Source organism: Cyprinus carpio, chromosome B20 (assembly GCF_018340385.1).
Source record: "Cyprinus carpio isolate SPL01 chromosome B20, ASM1834038v1, whole genome shotgun sequence".
In the NCBI taxonomy this organism is placed as follows: domain Eukaryota; kingdom Metazoa; phylum Chordata; class Actinopteri; order Cypriniformes; family Cyprinidae; genus Cyprinus; species Cyprinus carpio.
In genome coordinates, this window is record NC_056616.1 from 18,855,719 (window position 1) to 18,880,924 (window position 25,206).

At 35.2% G+C, this 25,206-nt stretch overlaps 1 protein-coding gene across 5 annotated transcripts in view; it reads left to right on the plus strand.

Annotated features, from left to right (window-relative positions):
- Positions 1 to 960: 960 nt before the first annotated feature.
- Positions 961 to 25,206, plus strand: part of LOC109113577 (sex comb on midleg-like protein 4) — a 28,787-nt gene continuing 4,541 nt past the window's right edge. The window contains exons 1-8 of one of the 5 annotated variants that reach the window (XM_019126385.2): positions 961 to 1,553; positions 7,348 to 7,585; positions 15,620 to 15,846; positions 17,527 to 17,653; positions 21,320 to 21,520; positions 22,498 to 22,698; positions 23,603 to 23,809; positions 24,853 to 24,998. In XM_019126385.2, the coding sequence (XP_018981930.2) occupies positions 7,384 to 7,585; positions 15,620 to 15,846; positions 17,527 to 17,653; positions 21,320 to 21,520; positions 22,498 to 22,698; positions 23,603 to 23,809; positions 24,853 to 24,998 (1,311 nt within the window). In that variant the 5' untranslated portion in view covers positions 961 to 1,553; positions 7,348 to 7,383. Of the gene's footprint in view, positions 1,554 to 7,347; positions 7,586 to 12,140; positions 12,627 to 15,211; positions 15,282 to 15,619; positions 15,847 to 17,526; positions 17,654 to 21,319; positions 21,521 to 22,497; positions 22,699 to 23,602; positions 23,810 to 24,852; positions 24,999 to 25,206 lie in introns of those variants that run through there. The other 4 variants (XM_042746476.1, XM_042746478.1, XM_042746477.1 and 1 more) reach the window with 4 other exon arrangements.

The window sequence follows — 25,206 nt, forward strand, 5'->3', positions numbered from 1 at the left end:
TTCATATTCATCCACATTTTTTGCCACTTATAATTGTTGCCGTTATAAGGAAATTAATGTATTAAACCAACAAGTTAGAGTCAAGTCAAGTTAGAACACCACGCGACACGTCAATATGTTAAAAAGTGCAAAATAACTTCGATGTAGTTTAGATCAGATTTAGCCTATACAATAACTAGATTCGTTCCTTGATATGAAACTGATTTCGTGACAATATAGACTTTATGTGTGTCCATTTTAGCACATAACGCATTTACTGCAGGCTATGACGGACACGCTTTAGTGTATTTCTGTAGGGCGAAACCAATATCAGTTTTCGTCCCACTGACCTTGTGTGGCGTCCCGAACAGGTTGCGATACATATTCAACACCCAAATCCAACATATGCGAATCTTTCTCTTTTTTTCCCCACTTGTGATTTTCAATAGCTTTGAGGACATGACCACAAGGAAAGGTGACATATGTTTTCAAATAACTCAATAAATAAATCAAGACTTATTAATCATCTCAATGCATGAAACGACAAGAAAGGGAACGCTTTTTCATTTTAAAGAATCTATGTAAAATTCTTTAATCTGGAGAAAAAATAAAATAAAAATAAATCAGATAAAGGCTAACATTCAGCTTAACCAAATCATCGTGAATTTAGGTCTTAAACATACTGAGATCTTTTTGTTTGTTTGTTTGTTTTACAAAAAGACGGACTAATTAATTTAATTAATTTTTAATTCATATAGGCTATACGCACCTGTAGCTACAGCTGAAGACAACTGGTTGGTAAAATTTACAATAAAATTTGCATTGAATTTCATAAACAAGATCTATCTAGTAGCCTTTATTTAAAAAAAACTAAAAAGATGAGCCTATTTCTAGTGTCCTTGTTTTATGCAATGGGTTCTTACGAGTGTTAGAATAACACTGGGTCTTCTGTATTTTATTAGGCTACTTATGAGTCTGTGGACAATATAAAACAACAGTTTAAAATCCTAAATCCAGAAACGATGCACACTACTTTATTAGCGAGTATATAGCCGGTGTTTTGTCGATTTGTCGGATCGGAAACACTGTTTTAAATAGCCCGCAATCCTCCACGGAATATCACAAACAAGCTTTATTTGGCCTCAAGTAGGTTTGTTTTAAAACCCAAGAACCGAAGAGAGATTTCCCGCACCGTATACACACACGCAGTAGGCTATTTATGCAATAGATTTTTGGGATTCAGTCGGATATCCTGTGTGGGTGTTTTACTCTAACCTACATCGTTTTGCATACCTAGGCGAAATATATAAACGTTTCACCATACGCCCCCGTGGTTTGGCATTTAATTAGATCCCCGGGGTGCGGATCAGTTTGGCACCGTGTCTGCGTGCAAGCGAACCCGGCTGTTTTTTTGCTCCCGGAGCCCTGGCCGCGGTCCTCGGGCGACTTCACTTCTGCACCGGCGGCACGGGAGGAAAATCGAGCCCGCAGTCCAGCTGCTGCAGCTTGGCTAAACTGTTCTGCACGACTCCGACAGGCGACAATCTAAGCGCCGTAGCCGTCGAAAAGCAGAGGTAAATCATTTTGGCATTTGCTGCTTTTTCCAGGTGCATCTTTGCTGATGTCAGAGACGTCACGTTCGTCGATGCAAATATGAAATGTGGCCACTGCGATATTGTCTGACTGGTGATTAATCAACAGATATGCTGTATTAATTGTGATAACTTACTGTTCAGTACTCGTCTGTCTATTTTTAGACGATCTTGAGAAGAGATTTGCACTTCTTGATATCACTCTGAGATCTACGTTGGTGCACGTCTTTAATTAAAAAACAGATGATTTGAATGACATCTTCGAATTTTTTTTTTTTGGTACTTTTAGACACTGTGCAGCGTAGCTTGCGTATTTATGTATTTATTTATAGTACAGTTTCCTAATTTTATGAAATATTGTATTCATACAACATATTTTAGCTTAACGGATTATTTTAATGACATTACTTTGTTTTATACTTTTAAATACTCTGCAGCGTAGCTTGCTTAGGCTATTTATTTATTTATTTATGTCAGTACAGTTTCCTAATTTTATTGAATATTGTATCGTTAATTCTTATATTTTATCTGAAGATCAGTTTTTGATTACACCCACAGGAAATAAAAATCACAGATGGCTTATTTTTTAGGTCTAAATTGTTTACCCGAGACAGCAATGAGATTAAATGGCAAAAACACCTTATATCTCCTGCTTGGCCCCAGCAATCTCACATGTGAGATCTTAGCATTGTCTCTGATTTGCAGAGATTTTAATATGAATGCAAAGATTTATGATCAAATTATCTGAGCCATGTATCCACATGAATTTTAATGCTTTGTACTAAAAGTTGTACAATTTGTGACTATTTGTATTTCTTCTAATGATTTTTGGGAAAACTTTAAAGGCAAAGTTGATACTTGAAACATTGTTCTTATCTTCATTATGTAAGAATTCAGATTTATGAAGAATCAACCTCTGATCAATAAACATTTCTTATGGGTAGGGCTGTTTAGTCCGCTGGGACAACCTATCCGCCCCACCTGTGCTTGCTTTGTTTTGCTTGCAATTTCCCTTAAATACTAAAGGTCTGCAGTTCAGCCTGGGGGCGATAGTGATATTTGTGAATAAGAGAGCTGATAATAATTTTGCTTTATTGCTTTCAGCTAAGCAAACAGCTTTTTGCAGACACAAAAATATTCTCAGGGCCGTTTATGGGCCATAATTTCTAATTCTCCATTGCACTTTACATTACATGAAACTTGCGGTCCTGATTTCTAATAGCCATAATTATTAATCCTTAAGAAATGTTTTTGGAAAAGAACAACTTCAGGGATTAAGGATGCTTGAAATAACTCCTGTGAAGGTCCCTTCCCCTCTTGACACCTACACACACACACGCACAATAAAGTGTTGTGTGTGTATTAACAGACCCCCAGGCACTGTGTCAGAGTGAATAAGTGGATACACACATTCTTTATTATTGAACCAAATAAGCCACTAGAGATGGACTGTGTGGAAGTGTGTCTGGTTACAAGGTTAGAAAAACACTGCAGTCACAAAGCACTTCAGGGTCATGCAAAAACGGCCCTGCCCTTTTACAGTTTGTGGTGTGGTTCGTGTAAGGAAATACCGCTGAACGATAGATAAATAATTTTCTGTTGACCTTGTGCATAGGCATCAGAGATATCAGCAGGATGTTGTAGAGTGCCACACATGGTACATTAAAATTCACACTCGTTCCTGGTCTGAAAATGGGCCTGAAATAAGACTTGATTGTGGAGTAATTGGCCCAGAAGTGGCTAATCTTTTTTTATTTTTTGCCTTTCCAAGTGCCGATATGAGCTCTGCAATTTTCTGAAGTGTTTCTTGAGAACATGATTACGACTGAGATTTGGCTGGGTGAAACTTCATTGAACCTGAAGGTTATTTTGATGATCCTCATCATGAACTCCCCTGTTTCCATGTCTTTTAACAAGACCTTTCTCACCTGACCTCACCATTCACTATTCACACACCCTCCCTGTTTTTGATTGTGCTACTTTGAAAAAACATGAAATCGCCTCTAAGTGGCACTTTCTATCTTGCCGTTTACCCTTTGGCTCCACCTCTTACTTTTAACTGAGATATTCATATGTCTCCTGTTGTTGAAATACTACAGTAAAGCTATATTGTATCTGAATATCTCTCACTGAATGTCATCCAGAATGAAATTCAGTCTTCTTGTTTTGCTGACTCAACCTAGCACAGTGACATTGATAGGCAGAGCTCTGTGTTAGGTAAAGTTTTTTATACTAGATATAATGGGTTTTGTTAAATTAATCATAAGCTGTTTTTACTTTTTTTTTTCTTCTTTTTTTTGGTATTTTGTATTGAGCTCTTTGTAAATTTTGTTTATGTATAGATTGCACAAAACTTTGGGGTTGGAAATATTTTTATTTATATTGTTAAAATATATATTTTATGCTCCCCAATGCTGCATTGAATTAATCAGTAAAAACAGTAATATTGTGAAATATTGTGAAATATTTTTATAATTAAAAAACTGATCTATTTGAATATTTTTTACATTTATTCTAGTGATGGCCAAGCTGATAATTCTTTTTCTAAATAAATAAAAAATTTAATCTTCAAAACTAAAATCAATAATCTGTAAATACTATACATGAATTTATGAATCACAGCATTATAATTTACAGTATTAAAAATGGATGACATTTTTATGATTTGATTAAAATTACAATCAATGTTGTTATTAAATTAAGACATTTAAGTTTTTAAAAATCAACTTTAAGTTAACATATTGCATATTGGCATCTTAACCTTGATTACGTGACCCCTCAGTGTAAAATAAAATTGTTTTATTAGGCCATTGATAGAGTCTTCATCCTATGTCATGATTGTAAACAAATATTAACTAATAAAAAATAACTGAGTGCACTTTTATTCATTTCACCTTTCCAGAAAATGTATGTGTGTGTATAGTGAATGTGAACCAAGAGAGTCAGTTTGCATTTGTCTTGGGCACAAATGAATTTTAATGTTTAAATTCTGAATGTGTCTGTGTCTCCAATTCTGTCTTTTGCTTCTGAAGTAATTTCTCAAGGGAAGCCTAAGCCTCTCTGCGCCTACAGAGCACAAGGGCAAATACGAATAAATATGATAAAATATGGATGAATGCTAATAAAGCACTGGCCAAGTGTGGCCCTCACTAAAAGGATTATCTGGAAGGGCAGACATTATTACAGGGGCAGCTGCCGGTCTGCTGTGAGAGCAAAGCACACAAACTTCTGCATCCAGACTGCTCATCTCAGTTTTATTTATTATGTAATAACTAAAAAGAAGGAGGGTCCAGGTTTGATTTTGTGATACTAGTGAAACACAGCTCTCTTTTGCACAGATTTGTTGTGCTAAAGGCTAAGGAAGTTCAATTGTAAACTGGCTCTCAGGGTGTGATATGACTGGCTCATATCAGCTGGGTCCAATTACTCTCATTAAACTACAATGGTTCAGTTTTAGGGAGTACTCAAACCCCCTGGTGAAATGATTTCCATAGATCACTGTTTACAACCCTTTGTTAGACTACTACACAGTGTTTTCCTGGAGTTTACATTCAAAGACTAGCAGCCATTGATTCAGTTGAACTATCAAACATATATATATAGTAGGACTGTTTTGCAGTGCACTCTATATACATACTGTTAACTACTTTAAACATGCCTGACAGTGTAATGCTCTATCAAATGCTGCAGTACTTTTGAAATACCATACAAAATTAGCAGCAATTTGACTTTTTCCGTTAAGATGCACATTCTAATATTGAATGTTTCTCTGAGCAGGAAATCAGAACACTTTAAAGTGTAATTAAAACCATATCAGTGAGCTTTAGAAAAGGGCTAGGTAGTGAACTAGCTTGGAGTATGGTTCACTTTAAACTACATTTGGATGGAAAAAAGTTGTGCCGTGAAATTAAATGATTGAAATGCTTAGACTTCCTCTGAAGACTGTAAAGAAATGGCTTTAAGGATGCTTGAATTAGGATAGTTATTAAAAGAAAAGACTTTTTGTCTCGTGTGGTGAAAAGTCATCTATTCTCATCCCGTTCAATTTTCCTAACAATACCTCTACTGTTTGGCACACTAATTTGCATCTAATTTTTTATTATTAATTTTCTTTTGGTCAGTCAAATTCATTGCTTTTTTAAAACCAAAATTCAACATCCGATTTTCATGCTGCATATTTTTTTTTGCTGAAAGGAATGGAAATGGTTATTTGTGGTTAAAAGACTTAAATCTGAGAGACCTTAATATGCAGATTAGAAATAGTCAACAATAGTTTATAAACCTCTACAGGAAGTTTTTTGTAAAATAAGTGCAGATGATACAACAAGAGGTTGTTGCTACATTTGTGTATAGTAAAATTACAAACTTGAATTTAATGAAGGTTTCTTGTACTAAATTACTAGATTTCTAAATTGACTTCATTCCACAGGGACACATTTGCAGTGGAGAAAGTCATTTACATTAAATGTTTGGTTTGATAATTTTGAAATCAACAGTTGCCTGTAGTGGTGGTGTGTATGTGTGTGTGTGATGTCCTGACCACTTTGGGTCATCTTTACTTTGAAGATGCATTGCATCAACACTCGGCTGAATAACAAACATGCCTACCCAGTGGTTGGGTCAGGAATGGCTGCCAAGACGTATTCCTTTGCCAAATAAAGCATTGGTCTGATTGTTTATTGTGCTGACAAAGATGCCTGAGAAACTCTAATTCAGTAAATCCTTCAATAACCTGATTTAGGGTTAATGAAATCATCCCTTACACTTCAAAAGGTACTTGTAGTTGCTTTTATGTTTGAAACTGGAATTCTGGTGGGTATTTAAAGCTGCTGGAATTTGTTACCCAAGTCCAAATGTGGCTCAGATAAAGCTGTGTTACCCTACCTTACACATATGTCTATATGGATTATTTTAACTAGAAACACAAAGAATAATCAGTCCTAGACTGAATAGCTATTAAATTTTACAATTCTTGTGATAGCCATTGTTATAACATCCATTCAGGCCACTGTCCTAGCCACCTTGATGTATCTCTTGAAGCTTGATGTTGAACATTTCTTGGCATTATTTAGTATCATTGATAAATTATTTTGTTCATTTTAAATGAGATTTTAATATTTTTTTTTTCCATTTTAATTTTAGTTGAAGTTTAGTAATGTTGTTTTGTTAAGAAGTTTAGTAACTTTAAACAAAAATTAGAAATGTTGCTAAAATAAAAAAAAAATATTATTAAAAAACTGTGTGTGTATGTGTACATGCATGCATATATATTATATGCAACCCTCCCAATTTTTGCCCCCAAAGTATAAATGCATAATAAAATAATAATTTACATTTTGTCATCATAATAGAATATATAATAATTTACATTTTGTCATCATAATATATATATTTCTCAGAAACCACCTACAGTACTTTCTGGTTGAAAATATTTAGAATGTTTTATATCCATTAAAAAAATAGTTAGAATAGTAAGAATGTAATGATTCAACTGCAAATCTTGAAAGATTTGTGAATATAGATCCCTTTAAATTCCCAGTCCTAGTATTATAAATTTTAAAATTGATGATGACAATAAGAATCTGCAGTCTGTTTTTTCCACTTTTCTACTCAGGAAGTGGTGGAATTGAACATTCATTGGTAATTTTGTTTTAATCTGTTGTGAGACATCTTGTTACCTTAAAGAAATCATGTATGTCCCTCAGCGATGTAGTTGAGAATTGTATGATGCACACTGTTCTAATGTTCTCAATATGTGTGTGTTTGTGTCTCCCAGTGTAATGTTTTGGTCGATGTGTGAGTTGCTGTGGGAATGAGACTGCGTGGCAGGGATTTGGAGGATTCCACTGTCTCCTGGATACCAAGCGTCCTGGGTGTGCAGAGCGTCAGGCTCCGCCTTCGTCTCAATCGCCGTGACGACAGGGGGAGGGGCCTTTGGCAACTGGTTGACCTGGAAGAGGAAGCGCAGAGTGGGCGTCGGATACGAGACAGGACACCTCCTACTTGTTCTCAAAGTAAGACATAAATTCATAATAACTGCAATTCAACAGCTGAGTTCACAGAAATAAAATCCATGATTGCTCCTAAATTGCCAAAATGTTGTTTGATATTCTAAGAGCTTTATGTGGATGGCTAATAGTGTTGGGCGATTTGCTCCATAGTCCTATTGTCAGCCTATGAGATTGCGATACACGATATTATCATGCTATCATGCCCATTATAACCAGTGACGCTGTCTCTTATATTTACATTACACGTAGCCTACATCTGCACTTTTTTTATGAGGAGAGAATTCGCGAGAGAGCAGAATCCAGTCAGCGAGGCCCGCACTCAACAACAAAACACCTAATCTGAACGCCTGCAGGAACTCAACGGAATCCTGTGTGATTGATTATTTCCTTCCAGTTTTTTGCTTTTTGGGGGGAAATAGTATATAGCACTATAATGGTCTTACACATACATATACTAATTTTTGGTGCTATTTTTCATATTTTGATCACATGGTCTTTAGTATCAGGGTTCCCTTGTCTGTTGCTATGGCAACGTGCCATGTATGTAGTAAATAAATTCTTGCTGTTGTTTGTGAGGGGAAACACATAAATTTTTTTTCTTTCTTCACAAAACCCCTCCTCTATGCTAGGCGTTGGCTGGAGTTGCTTGCTTTTTTTTTCTTTTGTTATTTTGGTTTGAGTTAGTAGATATGTGTGTGTGGGTGCACATTGTATTGCATGTTTTGTGCATGTGTGCAATCAGTGGAAATGTTTTAGGTATAATTTCCACTCAGTGGCTGCAGGCAATTCCGGGCATGTGACTTTGAAACCAGAAAATTGATGATGGTTCTCTGTTTAGTTCACCTAGAGCTTTTGTTCCAGTCAAAGCAGCATTTTGTCAACATGTCAGATTGGTAGTTTAACATTAGTGTGTGTGAAGTGTGAACATTATAAAATGCTTGTTAAACAATTAGCTTTGAATCCAGTTATGCTTTAAATCTGAATGCAGTGAGGTATTTAGATTACTGTATGCTGTTCTTGTCAGAAAATAGTGACAATAATGATAGATACTGAAAATAATGATAGAAAATCGTTTACTTGACTCAACATGCCATTTTTTTTCTTGGTGAATTGAAAAATAAAAATCCAAAATGTTTTAAACTAAGGTAATGTAACATGTTTCAGGCTTTTGTCCATCTTCCTCTCTTTCTCATTCATTTACATAGACACATACATGAACACACACACACACACACACACACACACACACACACACACACACACACACACACACACACACACACACACACACACACACACACACACACACACACACAGTAGTTGTCCCTCATCTGCAGTGTTAATGGGTTTGAGATGATTGAGTTGCCACTAAAGATGAATCCATGACTTTAATTAACTTTTGATTTATTGGCTTCTGTATTCCAGGCATAATTAGAAATTAAATATAGCAATCAGCTGGATGGGTGAATGGTGGCCAGCTCTGCGTCAGACTGTCTAAATGTATTTCACAGAGTGCAGTGTCCAGGGAGACAGTATATTTCACTGGTTCACAGCTGATAGGTCATGTTCTATGCTTTTGTATTCTAAACCGTTTTGATGCTATGTTAGGTCACCACTTGGTTCTAGTGTTAAATCTGGGTCCTGAAGCTAAACTTGTAGAAGTGATTTGTATAGAGGCTTTGGTTTGGTGAATACTTGTGTCAGGCTAGCTGGGTTTCCATGAGTTTGCTCTTTGTTTGTGGTTTGTGTCCTCTTAGTGGCCAGCTCCCTAGAAACCACTGTCTCTCAGCCATGGGAGCGGATGTGATTTCTGTGATAGCAGCTAGTGCTCTGCCAGCAAGATTCTTCACAAGTCCCAAAGATAATAACCTTTCTTTCTTTCTTTCTTTCTTTCTTTCTTTTCTTTCTTTCTTTCTTTCTTCTTTCTTTCTTTCTTTTCTTTCTTTCTCTTCTTTCTTTCTTTCTTTCTTTCTTTCTTTCTTTCTTTCTTTCTTTCTTTCTTTCTTTCTTTCTTTCTATGCTGGCTTTTATTTCTGCATTGGCAAGTGCTGTTGTCATAGCAACCCATGTTGATTATTGATCTTGCTGATGACCCATTTGATTTTGTGTATGTTTGATGTAGTTTGAACTTTGCTTGTGCTTTGTGATTGTGGGTAAACAATTATGTGTCTCTGTGTGTGTGTGTATATATATATATATATATATATATATATATAATATTATATATATATATATATATATATATATATATACTATATATATATATATGTATATATATGTATATATATATACTGTACATATATGTATGTATGTATATGTACTGTGATTTTTGCATGTTTATTTATATAGAACATTTTATGCAATTTTGTGTATGTATGTATATGTTCTGTGATTTTTGCATGTTTATTTATATAGAAGATTTTATGCAATTTTGTATATTGTATATTTTGTATATATATATATATATATATATATATATATATATATATATATATATATAATATATATATATATATATATATTATATATATATATATTTTTTTTTTTTTTTTTTTTTTTTTCTACACATATAATTTATATAATATAATTTTTTTTGCAAATTATGGCATGATGATCCTGAAATTGAATCCTTTTGTTCCAGTTCTGTTTATTTGTATATATGAAGACATGCATTTATGTGTGTGTGTGTGTGTGTGTGTGTGGTTAGACTTGAAAGACAATTGGCTTGACCTTCAGTTGACCTGGAAGCAGTTTATCAGATGCAAGTATCCATGTGGGAGGTCAAGGACAGGTCCGTTTGATAGACGGTGTGTGTTTGTGTGTGTGAGGTGGGGGGAGGGGGGGGTCCTGGAATTCCTTGTGTTATGGGGACCAAATGTCCCCACAAGGTTATACCAGTACATTTTAACCTTGTGGGAACATTTTTTGCTCCCCATGAGGAAACAGGCTTATAAATCATTCAGAAGAATCTTTTTTGAAAATCTAAAATAGCAGAAAGTTTTGTGTAAGGGGTAGATTTAGGGGTAGGGTTAAGGATAGAAAATGTATAGAAAATACAGTTTGTACAGTATAAAAATCATTGCATCCATGGAATGTCCCCATAAAACATGGAAACATTGTGTGCATGCTTTGTGATGGTACTTTTATAGTACTTGGCTTAACCTTTTCATACAAAGACTTTTTCTGAATCTTATTTCACTGTCCAGCTTACATAGTGGTTAATCTTTCGCTTGTGTATCTAACAACATTATCCTGGACAGAGCAAGTCAGCAGATACATGACACTGTCTGTACACTCGCCAGCATGTGATAGTGTGTGAGTGTGGGTGGTACACGAGCCAGACCCCCGCCCCCCCCCAACACACACACCACCGACTCAGGGAGTGCTACACATTCCCAGCGTTCTTCTGAGAGGGGTCGGAAGGGAAGGAGGAAGCTTCTTTCACTCTGTACAGTGCTAGGACTCTTTCAGAGCAATGTTGAGATTATCCTGTAGTTCAATGAAAAGACCAAGAATGGGAGCTTTACTGCACCTTTTGAAATCATCTAGTTCTTTAGTTTGCCTTGAATGCATGTGACCTTCTCAGTGACCATATGACAAGTGACTAGCACCACCACTGATGAGTTATTGTTATAGCAAAGTGAAAACTGAAAACTGGCTTAGTGTTCAGAAGCATTTAAGCAGTGCTGATATGTGCTGATGGTTGAGTGTTTGTGTTGTTGAGAATAGATGAGTTCAATATTGAGTTCAATATGTGGCCTGTATGAGTTTTTGGACATGTGATCTTTCATTTGGTTGATTTCTTGGATTTTATTGTGCTGTTTGTAGCATTAAAATCACAGTGTTCCTGTTATTTAATCTATATGACATAGGTGTGTCAGTGCACATTAAACACTTTGTGATTGATTTAATAGTATTCTACTTACTAAAACATAAAGTGGTGGTGGACTTTCTATGATTCACAATAAAGCACCTGAATTTTAATAAAAAAGCGCATAATATATAGCTCGATAATACCCCAATTATTCAGAGATATTCTTAATGTTACACACATCAGTTAAACTATTGTTCTCCAAGTTTCTAGTTTCAGACAATGTGATTACATGCAAGCTAGGGTGTTTAAATATGGAGAGGTCCTTTTTATAAAATTTACCTAAATGAGAATAGTGTTTTCAAGAGCTGGGGACAGGCATTTATTTATATATTTATTTATGTGCTCTTAAAAAATTAATATTTTACATTATTAGTTGTTAATTACTACCCGTCAAGTGTCATTAAATTATATAACAACACCCTGTTTAAAACAAATGTTTTTTGTAAAAATTAAATATGTTAAATATGTCAATAATTATAAGGTATAATTCATACTTCTGTTTCGTTTTACAATATTTTACAGTACAATTACATGTTATCTTTTAAAAAAAAATTGTTTGTTTACGTTATATAAATGCAGTCTATACCAGTTTGTTTGTTTATTTATTTATTTAGCGGTGTAGTTGTCTGCAGTATTTGTTTACATTAATTAAACACAGAGAAAGAACTCGAAATCGAAAAAAAATCAAATAATGCTACAATACAATGTTTTTGTTTCTTTTTAAATACAATTTATTATTTATTAAATTTACAGTTTATTAATTATTACATGTCCAAAAAGGAAATCGAATAAAATGTGTCATAGAAAAACTGTTTACATCATGAGTAGTAGCCTATTTTTCAAATCAAGTAACTTAGCCTTAACAAAATTCAGCCCATTATCTTTAGGCAGTGGGCATAGCGTTTTGGGAGTCTCGGCTGGTCTAAACGCTGCTGTAGTGTAAATTATTCCGCAGGCTCTGCATCAGTTTATGACTATGGCAAAGGGAGGATGTTAGGCGCCTAGTTGCCATGACGACAGAAAGGGGACGAAGTAGCGGCTGCGGAGCGCGCGGTGGTATCGCGAGCGGCAGAAGCGGCCGGTCTGTGAGGCGACAGAGGCACGGAAGCGAGTTTGATACGCTATTCTTGACATTGCTGAAAACGATTCCGCTCCAGCGCTGAGAGCTCGGTGAGTGTTCATACATTTAAAATGTGTTTACGTGCCGCTGATTTTGCAGTGAGATTAGGAGATAAGGAAGGAAGAGCTCGCGCAATGCAACACTGCTCGTAAACATGAACACGCGCATGTGGAACGGTGCTCTATTTTTGACGCTCTATTTTTAATGGCGCGCTCTCTCTCAGGCTGCTTTCTGGACGTTTTGCTGGGCACTGGTTTTCTGTCATTGGAAGTAGGATAAAATCGTGTAGCTGTAGGAAAAACCATTGTGCGTGAGAAATAGATTAATGTAATTACGCATGGCCTGGCTGATGCATGGGATAGAGAGAGAGAGAGCGCGCGCAGGTGAGCGGAAATAATCTGATGTTTAGAAAGTGCATATGAATATAATTTGAAATTGGGGTCATCCCTGTTTATCTTGTAAACAAATAATAATACCTAAAATAGACAATTCCTTTATATTTCGTTTATAATATATTACATGGCATGTGACTTGATGTTTTGTGCAGATAACTTTTTGTATTCTTACTATTTGTCATTTAGTCTCATGAATGTTTATCTGGAAAATCAGAAAAGTAGATTCATGTAATTTTATTATCTCTGCTTGCACAGCTGAGCTTGAAAGTGTCTATTGTCTGTACAGACTATGCACAGCGAATGCACTTCCCATATTGCATGGCATATTCATTACCCACCCTTTAAAAATGAATATGAAAGTAGCGTATTCTGTGTATTTAGTCACAGAATCAATACAAATAATTAGAAGGTAGCAAAATAATAAAAATGATCAATAATTATCCCAATTTTATTATTGTTATTATTATTATTGTAACTGTAGTTATGAGAAGTAATTCATAATATGTATTACTAATTTCTTTGTCCAAGAAACATAATTAAATAATTATATCCTAAAATTCCACCTTAAAAGGTCCGAGTTCATCAGAGTCCCAGGCAATATTTATTTAAAGAGGAAGGATGAGAGAGGAGGAGAGCAGGGGAAGCCGTCTGTCAGGGCCGATCTTGAGGCCAGGCGCCACAGCTGGAGGGGGAGGGGATGAGAGTGAATGAGGACTGGGGGAGGGGGACTGACTGAGAGAGAGAGAGAGAGAGAGAGAGAGAGAGCTGGAAGAGCGGAGGATAGTGAAGATGCTTTTATGTGGCTCAGTGTCTGTTTCTTCCACAGTCTGCACAGTGTAGGCCACCTCACAGCTCCACCATCAAGCTTTTGTTCTTAAAATAATTCATACCAGTGAAGTTAGTGTTAGTGAAGGATGTTTTTCTGGTATTTACACAATAAATATGATTGTAATATGTAATTATGGATGCTCTGTATGTTATATTTTTTGTGCATTGTTTCTATTTTTTAACCGGACAGCATTGCTGTTGTACTACTAAGTACTCTTACCTTGTTTGTTTCACTGTGATGTTTCCAGGAACAGCTGCTAGTTTGCAGGTTGCATCAGTTGCAGTGTTGGAGCTGTGGTCATGTGTTTGAGTTGAAATCTCAGAATGAATATGTTAAAGCATTGACTTCAAACTGTTTTGGTTTTGATTAGGTTTGATGTTTGTTTTCTGTGAATTAAGGGAAAGGGAAATTCCAGGGTTCCCACTGTCATAGAAAACCTGGAAATATCAGGGAATCTTAAAACTGTGATTTCTAGGCCTGGAAAAGACATGGAAATGAAAATCCTAATAAATAAAATGCAAAATATAATTGAAAATTCAATAGATACTATCTTCCTTTCTAGTTAAGTTAATTTTTTTAATTATTTTATCAGCTACTATGTTATATATATATATATATATATATATATATATATATATATATATATATATATATATATATATATATATATATATATATATATATATATATATATATATATATATATATATAGAATAAATAAATAAATAAATAATATATATTACCCTTGACCACAAAACCGGTCTTTAAGTGATAGTTCACCCAAAAATGAAAATTTGATGCTTATCTGCTTACCCATCTTGGATGCCCTGGGGGTAAGCAGATAAACATCAAATTTTCATTTTTGGGTGAACTATCCCTTTAAGTAGCACGGGTATATTTGTAGCAATAGCCAACAATACATTGTATGGGTCAAAATGATAAATTTTTCTTTCATGCCAAAAATTATTAGGATATTAGGTAAAGTATGTTCCATTAAGATATTTTGTAAATATATCAAAACTTAATTTTTGATTAGTGATATGCATTTCAAAGGACTTAATCTGGACCACTTTAAAGGCGATTTTTTTATTATTTTTTTTTTTTTTTTTTGCACTCTGATTTTCCAGACATTCAAATAGTTGTATCTCCGGAATATTATTATATTATCATAAAAAAATACATCAATGGAAAGCTTATTTATGATGTATAAATCTCTCTCTCTCTCTCTCTCTCTCTTTTTTTTTTAAATGACCCTTATGACTGGTTTTGTGATCCAGGGTCATATATTTATATAAAATCTTTTCTTATACACTATTCTTATTTAATCATTTCTATACTTATGCTCAGTTATACATTTTCATCAGCTAAAATTGGTGTATTGTTTATTTATTTTTTTATTTTTTTCTTTCAGATTACTAAAATTATCCAGTAATCACGAATGACTGACGAATGAAAAATCATGGAAATTCATTGGTCTAAAGGTGTGGGAACCCAAAATTTCATACTTGACTACATATATTTCTGTGTATGCGTGTTTTGGTTGGTGGTGTGTTGAAAAGCCTTATGATGAATTAATGGTTGGATATTAAAAAGTTGTGGTTTTTGCCTTGGCTTTTGTCTATAACTTATAATTATCCAATTAATAGACGTGTACTCCTTATACAATTCAATGTATTTGTAAAGTAAAATCTCCAACACATGATGTAGAATGACAATTTTTACTATAAATAAAAAAAAACATGCTACCTAATGTATTAAAATGATTAAATATCAATGTTAATACAGTTTAACATTCTGTCATTGTGTTTTTCTCTCTCAGGTCTGATGAGTATTCCTGCTGCTGCATCAGTTCAGTCAGGGGGTGGAGAGATGCAATCACCTGGGGCCATTAGCCCCTCCTTCCTCCCGCCCCAAAGTGGAAAAGTTCCAGGTCGCAAGAGGGGTCGCCCACCCCTAAAGAGGCACCCGGAATATCAGAGTCGCTACCCAGAATCCCTCCCACCCATTAAAGTGCCTAAGAAGAGAGGGAGGAAGCCTGGCTTTAAGGTCAGTAAATAGAGTGTTTATGTGTCTGTTTAAATATGTGCATGCATGCGTAGGCCACAAAAAAGATAAGGCCTTTTCACTGTTCAAACATGTCTACCAAATGCATAAATGTCATCAAGTGGTGCATTTATGATGCTTTAGCTAGAGGAACAGAGTAATGCTTTGTAGGTTGGCCCATCTGATGTTGACTGTACAAGAGAAGGAGGTGATAAGGTGGTTGTTCTTTGACTGATGTATCTGCAGTCTACTGCTGCGGAGTTATTTTTAGCCGTGTGCCTGAGCACAGGCCTCATAATGTCGCTGCTGCTGATTTAAAGAGAAACACGCTACCACAATGTGTGTGCATGTTAGCAGATTTGCAGTAGACACAGTGCAACTACATTCTTGCATAACCTAAACCTGATGGTTATTGCTTTCTATAGCAATGTTAGGGACAGTTTATCTTCCAAAACATATTTTACATCCTTTTAAGGTTACTTAATAAGGTTATTTCCTGTCTATCAGGAAATTGTTAACACATTCTGTGTAAAAAGGGTTAAATAGGGCTTTTGGACATGGGGAACCCCAAAATTTGGTGCACTAGGCAAGATGTGGTCCAGTCTCATGTATTTTGCTTTTAAAGTGAGTCGTCCCGAGTTCAAAAACTTTTAAATAAACCAAGCAAATTTGCTACTTGACGTATAGTCAAACCAAAATTTATTCAGACACCTTCAACACTTCTCACATTATTACAGTTTATTTGCTATTGTTTAGAAAATGGTGATAAAATATGACAAGAACTCAGAATTAAACTGTGAGAACAAATTCATCTTGACAATGTCAGATAACATTGATAGAAAGGTATATAATGAATTAGGTTGAAAAGCTGTCAGCTGTTAAATTTAAGTACACAGTTAGATAATACCAATTTAGGTCAACCAATTACCAAGCAATGCTTAATTTTGTTCAGTCTATGGTGTAAAAGGATCACTCTAGCAATTAAAGAAAAAACACTTCAGCAAATCATGATCAGGTCAAAGTGTCTGAATAATTTTTGGCCCCAAATTTTTATCAATTTTACTGGTAGTCCACTGTATGAAGAATTTTTGTGTATAATATGTAACAGTTTAATTTATTTTGCTATCCTCATGAACTATTAATTAACTATAGTGTCCTGCAACCAAAAATAAAAAATTATATCAGGTGTATGAATAATTTTTGGTTTGACTGTATAGCAGAAACGGTGGTATTTGGCTGCACTTTAATTTGTGATTTTATTGTATTGTAGTGTTACTCACTAAATAGAGAGCAAATAGAGACGTCCGTCTGGATTGTTCCTGCTCAGTTTAACATAGCATGTCATTTTTAAAAAGGAAACATTAATATCTAGATATCTGAGGCTTGTGTTCTTTAACTCATAAAAGTATTTTGTGTGTTGCTTTAGATTTTGTATATTATGATTAGGACAATACATGTTTAAAAAATTTTTTACTACCTTTAAAGAAGTATTGTTGTATATTACTGTAATAATAATAACAATAATATGATATTAAATATACACTGGAATGTTTTTTATTATAATATAAAAATCTCAAAATATATTTTACATTTATGCTTTATAAATATCTAAATATTATCATATAAAATTTTATTATGAATAACAATAATAATAAATATGATGTGTGTGTGTGTGTGTTTTAACTGAAGTCTCGCTTGATGACACCCCTAGCCATCTCTCCTCCCAGCAGCACCCCGGAGCCAGACATGAGTTCAATTCCCCAAGACGCTGCTACTATCCCCCACTCAGCCACCCCACAGGTCCTCACAGGTAACAAACACACACAAATGTCCACAGACTGCCAGTTTTACTATTTTCAGTGTTGTTGTGCCAATCCCCGAAACTAGTTGCCTGCTCTTACTATTAAGGGAGTAATAAAATGTGAGCATTAGAGGAATCACTGTCCTCAGAGGAGTCACTTTATGACTCTGTGCCAATCTCATTCTCTTCTTCGGGGCCAGTAGGAACTGTAACTCTACCCATATATCGGAGAGAAGACCATCGTCTTAATAACATTCAGCCTAGATTTTTCCTTATTTGTAATTTAGGACAACAGTATCTATGAGGATGTATTGCCTCTTTTGTTTAATTTGTATTAATTGTCTGACCTAATCTAATTTTATAGAAAGTTCTTTACAATAAGCCACTCCCTTTGAATTTATTGTTGTAATGTATTTCCATAGTATACACTAATGGTCAAATCTTGTAAGAGGTTTGTAAGATTTTTTAATATTTTTGAAAGAGGTCTCTTATGCTTACCAAAGCTCAATTTTTTGATTGAAAACTATAAAAACAGCAATATTGTGAAATATTATTACAATTCAATAACTGATTTCTAATTTAAAATGTAATTTATTTAGGCAAAGCTAAATTTCCAGCTATTTCTCAAGTTTCCAGTGTCACATGACCCTTCAGAAATCATTTTAGTATGCTCATTTGATGCTCAAGAAACATTTTTTCATGATTCTTTGAAAAGTTCAAAAGAGCAGTATTTATTTGAATTAGAAATCTTTTGTAACAATTCAGCTTCTGTCATTTTTGATTAATTTAAAGCTGCAGTCTGTAACTTTTTTGTGTGCAAAATTTACAAAATGTATATAATAATCGAGTACACCATGAATCCATTTTTCAAACCATGTTTTTGGCTTGTCCTGAATCAATACGGTATAGTAGTGTAGTGTTTATCACACCTATAGTAGTGTTTATATTTGGATATATTTTAGACAGGTTCGGGGAAGGTACTGCTGCGGAGTAGCCCAGTACCTGTGTGATTCATCATAGACATAAACAGAGAGAAGTAGCTCCGGCTACAATGTTCTTCCGCAAGACGCACGCAGTTCTGTTTAAGTTACAGACTGCAGCTTTAATGAAAATATTGTGACCTGAAAATTGTGAACAGTAATGCATGTTTAATTAATTGTATAGTCCACTTAAGCTGTTGATCCATGCACCTGAATATTAGACATTCAGATATTGTTGAGACTTCAGTCCATTGGTCTGTCAATCCAAACTCAGTCTGTGTGAATGTAGCCAGTAATGATTTCATGGCACAGACACACTCAATCTTTGAGGTCAGGACCCAGTAGTCTACACGGGCTGCCCATCCAATTGGCAATAACATCCATCACTAGAAGGAGAGGGGACAGAGACAAAAGAGTAGTTACATCTCTTATTTTAAAGGTTAATAGATGTGAGAGTCTCAAGGGACATTATTGAGGGACCTGACTGCTCTTGCCTTGGAGGCATTATCATCCAATTTATCTCTTTATTAGGGTGGAGAGATCAATTCTGTTATGCTACATTGTTTTTATAGTGGAACAAAAAATCTTAGTATTTAAATAATAAAAGCTTAGAATAAATTCACATCCTAACTACAGCTTGTGTGATTTAAATTCTGCCTTTCAAAATGAGTGGAGGCTGCATCTCAATGCACCTGTCTGGTTCTCCATTAGGTCTACTTTAAACATGAGAAGATGTGACGGTACAGCTGAACTCAATCCTGAGTTCTCAAAGCTTAATCCCTTTGCTGAAGGGAGCAGTTGCCAAACAAGAGGCTTTTGTCTGCCCACCAGGTTTCTAGACTTTAATTCTTTGTACAGCGGAAGAGTCACGCTCTCTTTTAGTCCCTTTAGTATATTTCAAAAACCATGATCATTTTGTCCAGATTCATGCTGATGCTTTCATATGTTTGACATCAGCATATTGCCTTCAATTCTTTGCAGACAGAAATTTGACAAAACATCTCAATGCTCAGAAACCTGTGTTCCAGTATGTGTGTAAACTGTTGGACTGCTGTGGGGGTTGCCAAGGGACTTGTTGCAGCTGCTGATGGAGGTTATGACCTTGATGACCTGAGGTCATTGTTAATAGGTTTTGAGCTTGAAAACGTGTTTGCTTGTGCTTGTTAAATTATATTGCCTTTCCTATGTGAGCTACATTTTCAGTGTCTGTAAGTCTACTGTACATGTCTGGCATGTCAGTAATCTTGCTATCAGTTTTAAGGCTTTGTGTGTCATATCTGTCCTCCCACACTCAATGTTCATTGACTTTATCATGTTACACATTCTTAAACACACACACAGGCTACTTTTTGCGATTATTTTAGCCCATGTGTGGCCCGGGGAGTGTATGTGTGTGTGTGTGTGTGTGTGTGTGTGTGTGTCTGACTCCTGGTCATGGCGCTTCTAGATGACAGACGACGGAGGAAATCCCTCAGCATGGCAATCTGTCAGATTAAAGCATCCGCATGCTGCAGACGAGCGAGGGAAGTCAGTGGGGACAGATTGTGTGGGAGGATTTGGGAGGGGGGCAAGTGATTGGTGGATTCCTACACAGGCTGCTTTCTCTCTTTTTCTGGCTCTCTTTTTATTTCTGTGGTAATGCATACAGAACCTCTTGTTTTTTGTTAAGATTACTCGCTCATGCTTGTATTTTTCCTCAGTTGTAAGTCACTTGAGAGATAAATGAATACATGGAAATGGTTCCTATTGGTGGGGGGGGGGGGTTATTTAGGGTAATCAAAATGTATTGCTTGCGGTTGGCTCATAAAACCAAAGATGATTTTTGGGTATGATTTACAGTATGTGATATAGTTTAAAGACATTACCTCAAGAAGAGCAGCAAGATTTATTTGTATTATGCTTTGTATTTCTAAGTGTGCGAATTTAGTATTTTAATTGAATGGATTATTCCTTTTTCAGGTAAACAACTATTTAAATACACAGGATAAAACACTGTTCATGATACAAGAAACCTAAGCTGTCACAAGAGCTGAGATTTTATTTTCATGTCTTTTCTCCTTTGCCTCCCACCCTTTCTTTTATTGCTTGTCTCTTGGGTCCCATGATAAGGACGCGATATCTTCTTGTATATGAAATGCAGTTCTCCTTTCCTGACCTCTGGAAACGATCTATAAATATGGTCTCAAATATTTGAAGATTCCTTGATAAATGTTTGAGGCAAAGGATTTAAAAGTAAAATGACATGCACTGTGTATGTGTGTTGCACAATTACATAGGCATTGTCTATATACCTCATTAATTAATTTTGGATTATTGTGGTGACATGTTATTTATTTGTGCTATTCATTTACTGTGCTTTTAAAGTTACTTATTGCTACAATTACACAAACACTTAAGGATACATCACCAGCTAACCAAATGAACTAATTTTCAAAACTCTCAAAAGCAAGATCAAAGCTAATTACCCTGCATAGCATTGCAATTAACTGTGGTGTTTAACTTAGCTTTTTTTGTAATCAGATAATGGCTTGAATGTGAACTGATAAAAATATATGCCTTTACAGCAGTTTTATATCATGCTTATTCCAATTATAAATGCAGATATGAATAATTCTACAGAGTTACTATAAGAAATATCTTTCTTTCTGTTCATCTCTCTCTCTTTCTCCATCTCTAAAATCTCATCTTATCACAGTGTGCATCTATGTGAATAAGCATGTGAACACGGGTCCTAACCTGGACAGGCAGAAGGTGCTGCAACTGCCCGATCACCTGGGTCCTGCCAGGCCCTCTGTGGTGCTGCAGCAGGCGGTACAGGGCTGCATTGACAGTGCGTTTCAGCAGAAAGCCGTCTTCACCCTGCTTACTGAAGGCTACGGGGGAGAAAAGATCTCAGGTTCATTTGCATGCCAACACAAATGCTTGTCTCTATTCTGATTATCATTATGCATTCTGATGTTCTGTTCAAAAGCTTGAGGCTGGTAAGATAAAAAATAAAACAAAATTAATACTTTTATTCCACTAGGATGCATTAAATTGATCGAAAGTGATGGTAAAGACATTTTATAATGTTACAAAAGATTTCTATTTCAAATAAATTTGGTTAATTTGAACTTTCTAACCTGAAAAAATGTATCACAATTTCTACTAAAATATTGATCAGCACAAGAGTTTCCTACAACATTTCAACAATATTGAATTATATCAATTGATAATATCAAGAAATGTTTCTTGAGCATAAAATCCACATATTAGAATTATAATTGATTATGTGACACTGAAGTCTGGAGTAATGGAAAAATCAGCTTTGCCATCATAAGAATAAATTACTTTATTAAAATATGTTGTTTGCTTTTTTTTGTTTGTTTGTTTACTATATTTGTATCAAATAAATTGAGCCTTGGTGAGCATAGGATATTTATTTCAAAAACATTTTGTAACAAATTAATAATGTGATTGATAGGTATATTGTCCAGAGCAGATTAATCTGTCAGTGTTTGATAATAGCTACACCCACTTAAACGATTATCAGATAATATTACCATTATCTATATTAACTGATAATGCACAATTTCTGTTTTCATGCTTCAGAGTAAATATCTATAAATGTATTTGTATTTTATATTAAATTCAAAATGTAACAAACTTTCAGTATTACAAATCAATTTAAACAACTGTAGTACATGTTTAAAATGTTGCATATATTAAAAGATATTTGCATTTGCATCGGCCACTCTGATGTAATACTGAATGTAACGTCTAATATGTATAATGGAGACTCTGTGAAATAAAGTGGTGCTGCTTAAGTATTAACACAATTTCCAACAATGCGCAATTTACTTGAATTTAAACACTCTTGGTTCTCTTCCTCAGCCACCTTTGATGGTAAGCAGCATTTGTTGAGTTTGCCAGTGGTCAACAGCGTGGGCTACGTCCTACGCTTCCTCAAGAAGTTGTGCCGAAGCCTATTGTGTGAGAACCTCTTCAGTGACCAGCCCATCGCCCCTTCATCGTCTCCCTCCTCCTCTTCTTCATTCCATGCTGAAAAGCACTCAGATGGACAGCCCAAGTCAAGTGCGTGCTCATCAAGCTTTTACGTGACCTCTGTTCTTCTACCCTTTAATAGAGCTGTTTTTACATCCGTCCCCATACAATCGACACAGCATACATTTTATATTCTATATATTAGACTGTTTTTTAGTCTTTTTGGTTTTGGATGTTTTGTAATTTGGCCATTTTATTGCATTTGCACTCTTTTCTGTTGCTGTCAAATTTGCCCTTCTGAAAATGCAGAGGAGGCCTTTAGTGCAAGCTGAGCTTTTTAAGTGGCAGTGAAAGGTTGAGTGCCTCTGTGAGTGGCCTGTGGTTTGAGTGTTTAAATTCTGTTGGCTCCATCTCTCTCTTGTTGTTTGCATTCTGTTTGTTTCCTCTATTTCTTTTTTCCTGCCTGAATCTGCTTTTGGAGCTCTAGAGATTAGACTGTTAACTTCAGTATAACACACTGAATCTTGCCACACAGCTACACAGGCAAAGATTCTGTCATGACTCAATCCCATGTCAATGGTTAACGTGGTTAAGAGAGGAAAACCTACTCTCGAAGGTGCCTATATACACTATGTATATCAGTGATTACTGCAGACAGCTGTATTTGCACCAACTACCCCATAATTTGACCTACATAAACTACATAAAAATACTATTTTGGTTATATAGTAATTCTTTCTTTTATTTACTTTTTCATTTAATTGATTTTATATATTTGTTGAACACCCTGTCATTAATGATATTTATTGTTTTTAAAATGTTTGCTTTTGAGTGAAAAAAGAAATTGAAAAATGTGTTTTCTTAGCATTCATTGTGCATGCATGTATAAAATTTGGTTGCAGGGCAGTCTGCACTCAAGTAAGCAATAATTAGCCTTAGCCAAATAATGCCTTTGCATGCATTATTTTCCTAAATTGTATTTCTTTTTGTGCAGCAGACTCAATGGTGGACGATTACCATGGTGATTCAATGGACCCCAAGCGCTATTCGGTTGACCCCAGTGACTCTGCTTATGGTGCAATGTCCTCACCATACACAGCGAGTAAACCTGTGTATGGTTTTCGTTCTGGCACTGGCTACTCTGGAGGTGTGTGCAGGCAGGCAGCCAGTCCCAGCACATTCCAGGAAGGAAACAGAAGTGGTAAGAGAGGAAATGTCCACTTATTCAGAGAAGCAGCAATAGTGTTTACACACTACTTTAAAGCTATGTTTTTAGATGAGAAGATGCTCACTATATGTGAGAAGACATCAAGAAAGACTCAAAACACTGAAATCTAAATGGTATGTATAGACCCTATGATTTTGGTTCTTACAACAACCCATCAAAATAAAAGTTAGGTTTAAACTGTGACAGAAATATATTACAATAATGCAATGATACTAATACTACTACTACTAATATAATGCTTAAAACATTATTTTTAAGGAATATTTACCAGAAAAAATGCAAATACACAACAGAGTATTTCTGAAAAAAAAAATTTATGATATTTATTTTTCTTATTTAATTTTAATTTAAAATTTAATATGGAATAATTAATGTTAATGATAAACACAGAATTTGGCAAAAATGAAACTACATTTCAGAAAAAAATAAAACGTATTTCATAGGGCTTCAAAAATGTAATTTCTGTTAAACTTTTAATAAATTGCTGTTAAATTGTGTAAGTTTCATGATTTAAATTAATTAGACATGCTTTTTGATTAATAAAATTTAATTTAACCATTAAAACAGAGTCTAGAAAAAATTTAATGGAAAAAAACAGAACCCAGACAAATTAAAAACGGAATTTGGAAAAAATAAAATTGGAATTTATAAAAAAATACGGATTTCATAGGGCCCTATATATACACTGTACCAGTGGTTCTCAACCAATGATACTACTGGGAAACCTCAGCAAACTTCCAAGGGGAATTTTGTTTTTGCTCCAAATTCTGTGTTTAAAGATGACTTAAGAAAATATCAGATTTTTAGTGGTTTTATATAACCTAGTTATGGGGTCTTCCGTGGTGGACAATGGAGGGCCTTGGATTCAATACGGTTGGGAACCACTGGTATATTCAGATTAACAACTAACTAATCAGTATTTTTATCCTCTCAGCTTGGACATGAATTTGCCAAAGTTAGATGGCGACCAAGAATAAAATCCTTGCCATCTCTGAACCTGATTTCTCTTTGTTTAGCCTATAGTCCATCCCCAGAGGGAGGGGAGGCAAAGCCCCCACCCAGTAAGGATCCCTCCAGGTGGAGCGTGGATGAGGTGGTGTGGTTTATCAAGGATGCAGACCCTCAAGCGCTGGGCCCTCACGTGGATCTCTTCAGAAAACATGTGAGTTTGATTGACATTTATTTACTAGTGGCAAACAAACACCATGTGTTTAACATTTCGTCAGATAAGAAATCCCTGTGTGGGTAACATTAGTTCAGGTTCGAGTTAGACAACCCTGGATATGATCAACTGTGTGTTTTCACAACTCACGCTTTCAGAAGCAATTCAAGTTCACATCATTGTTAAAATAACCACCTGAGCTGAATGT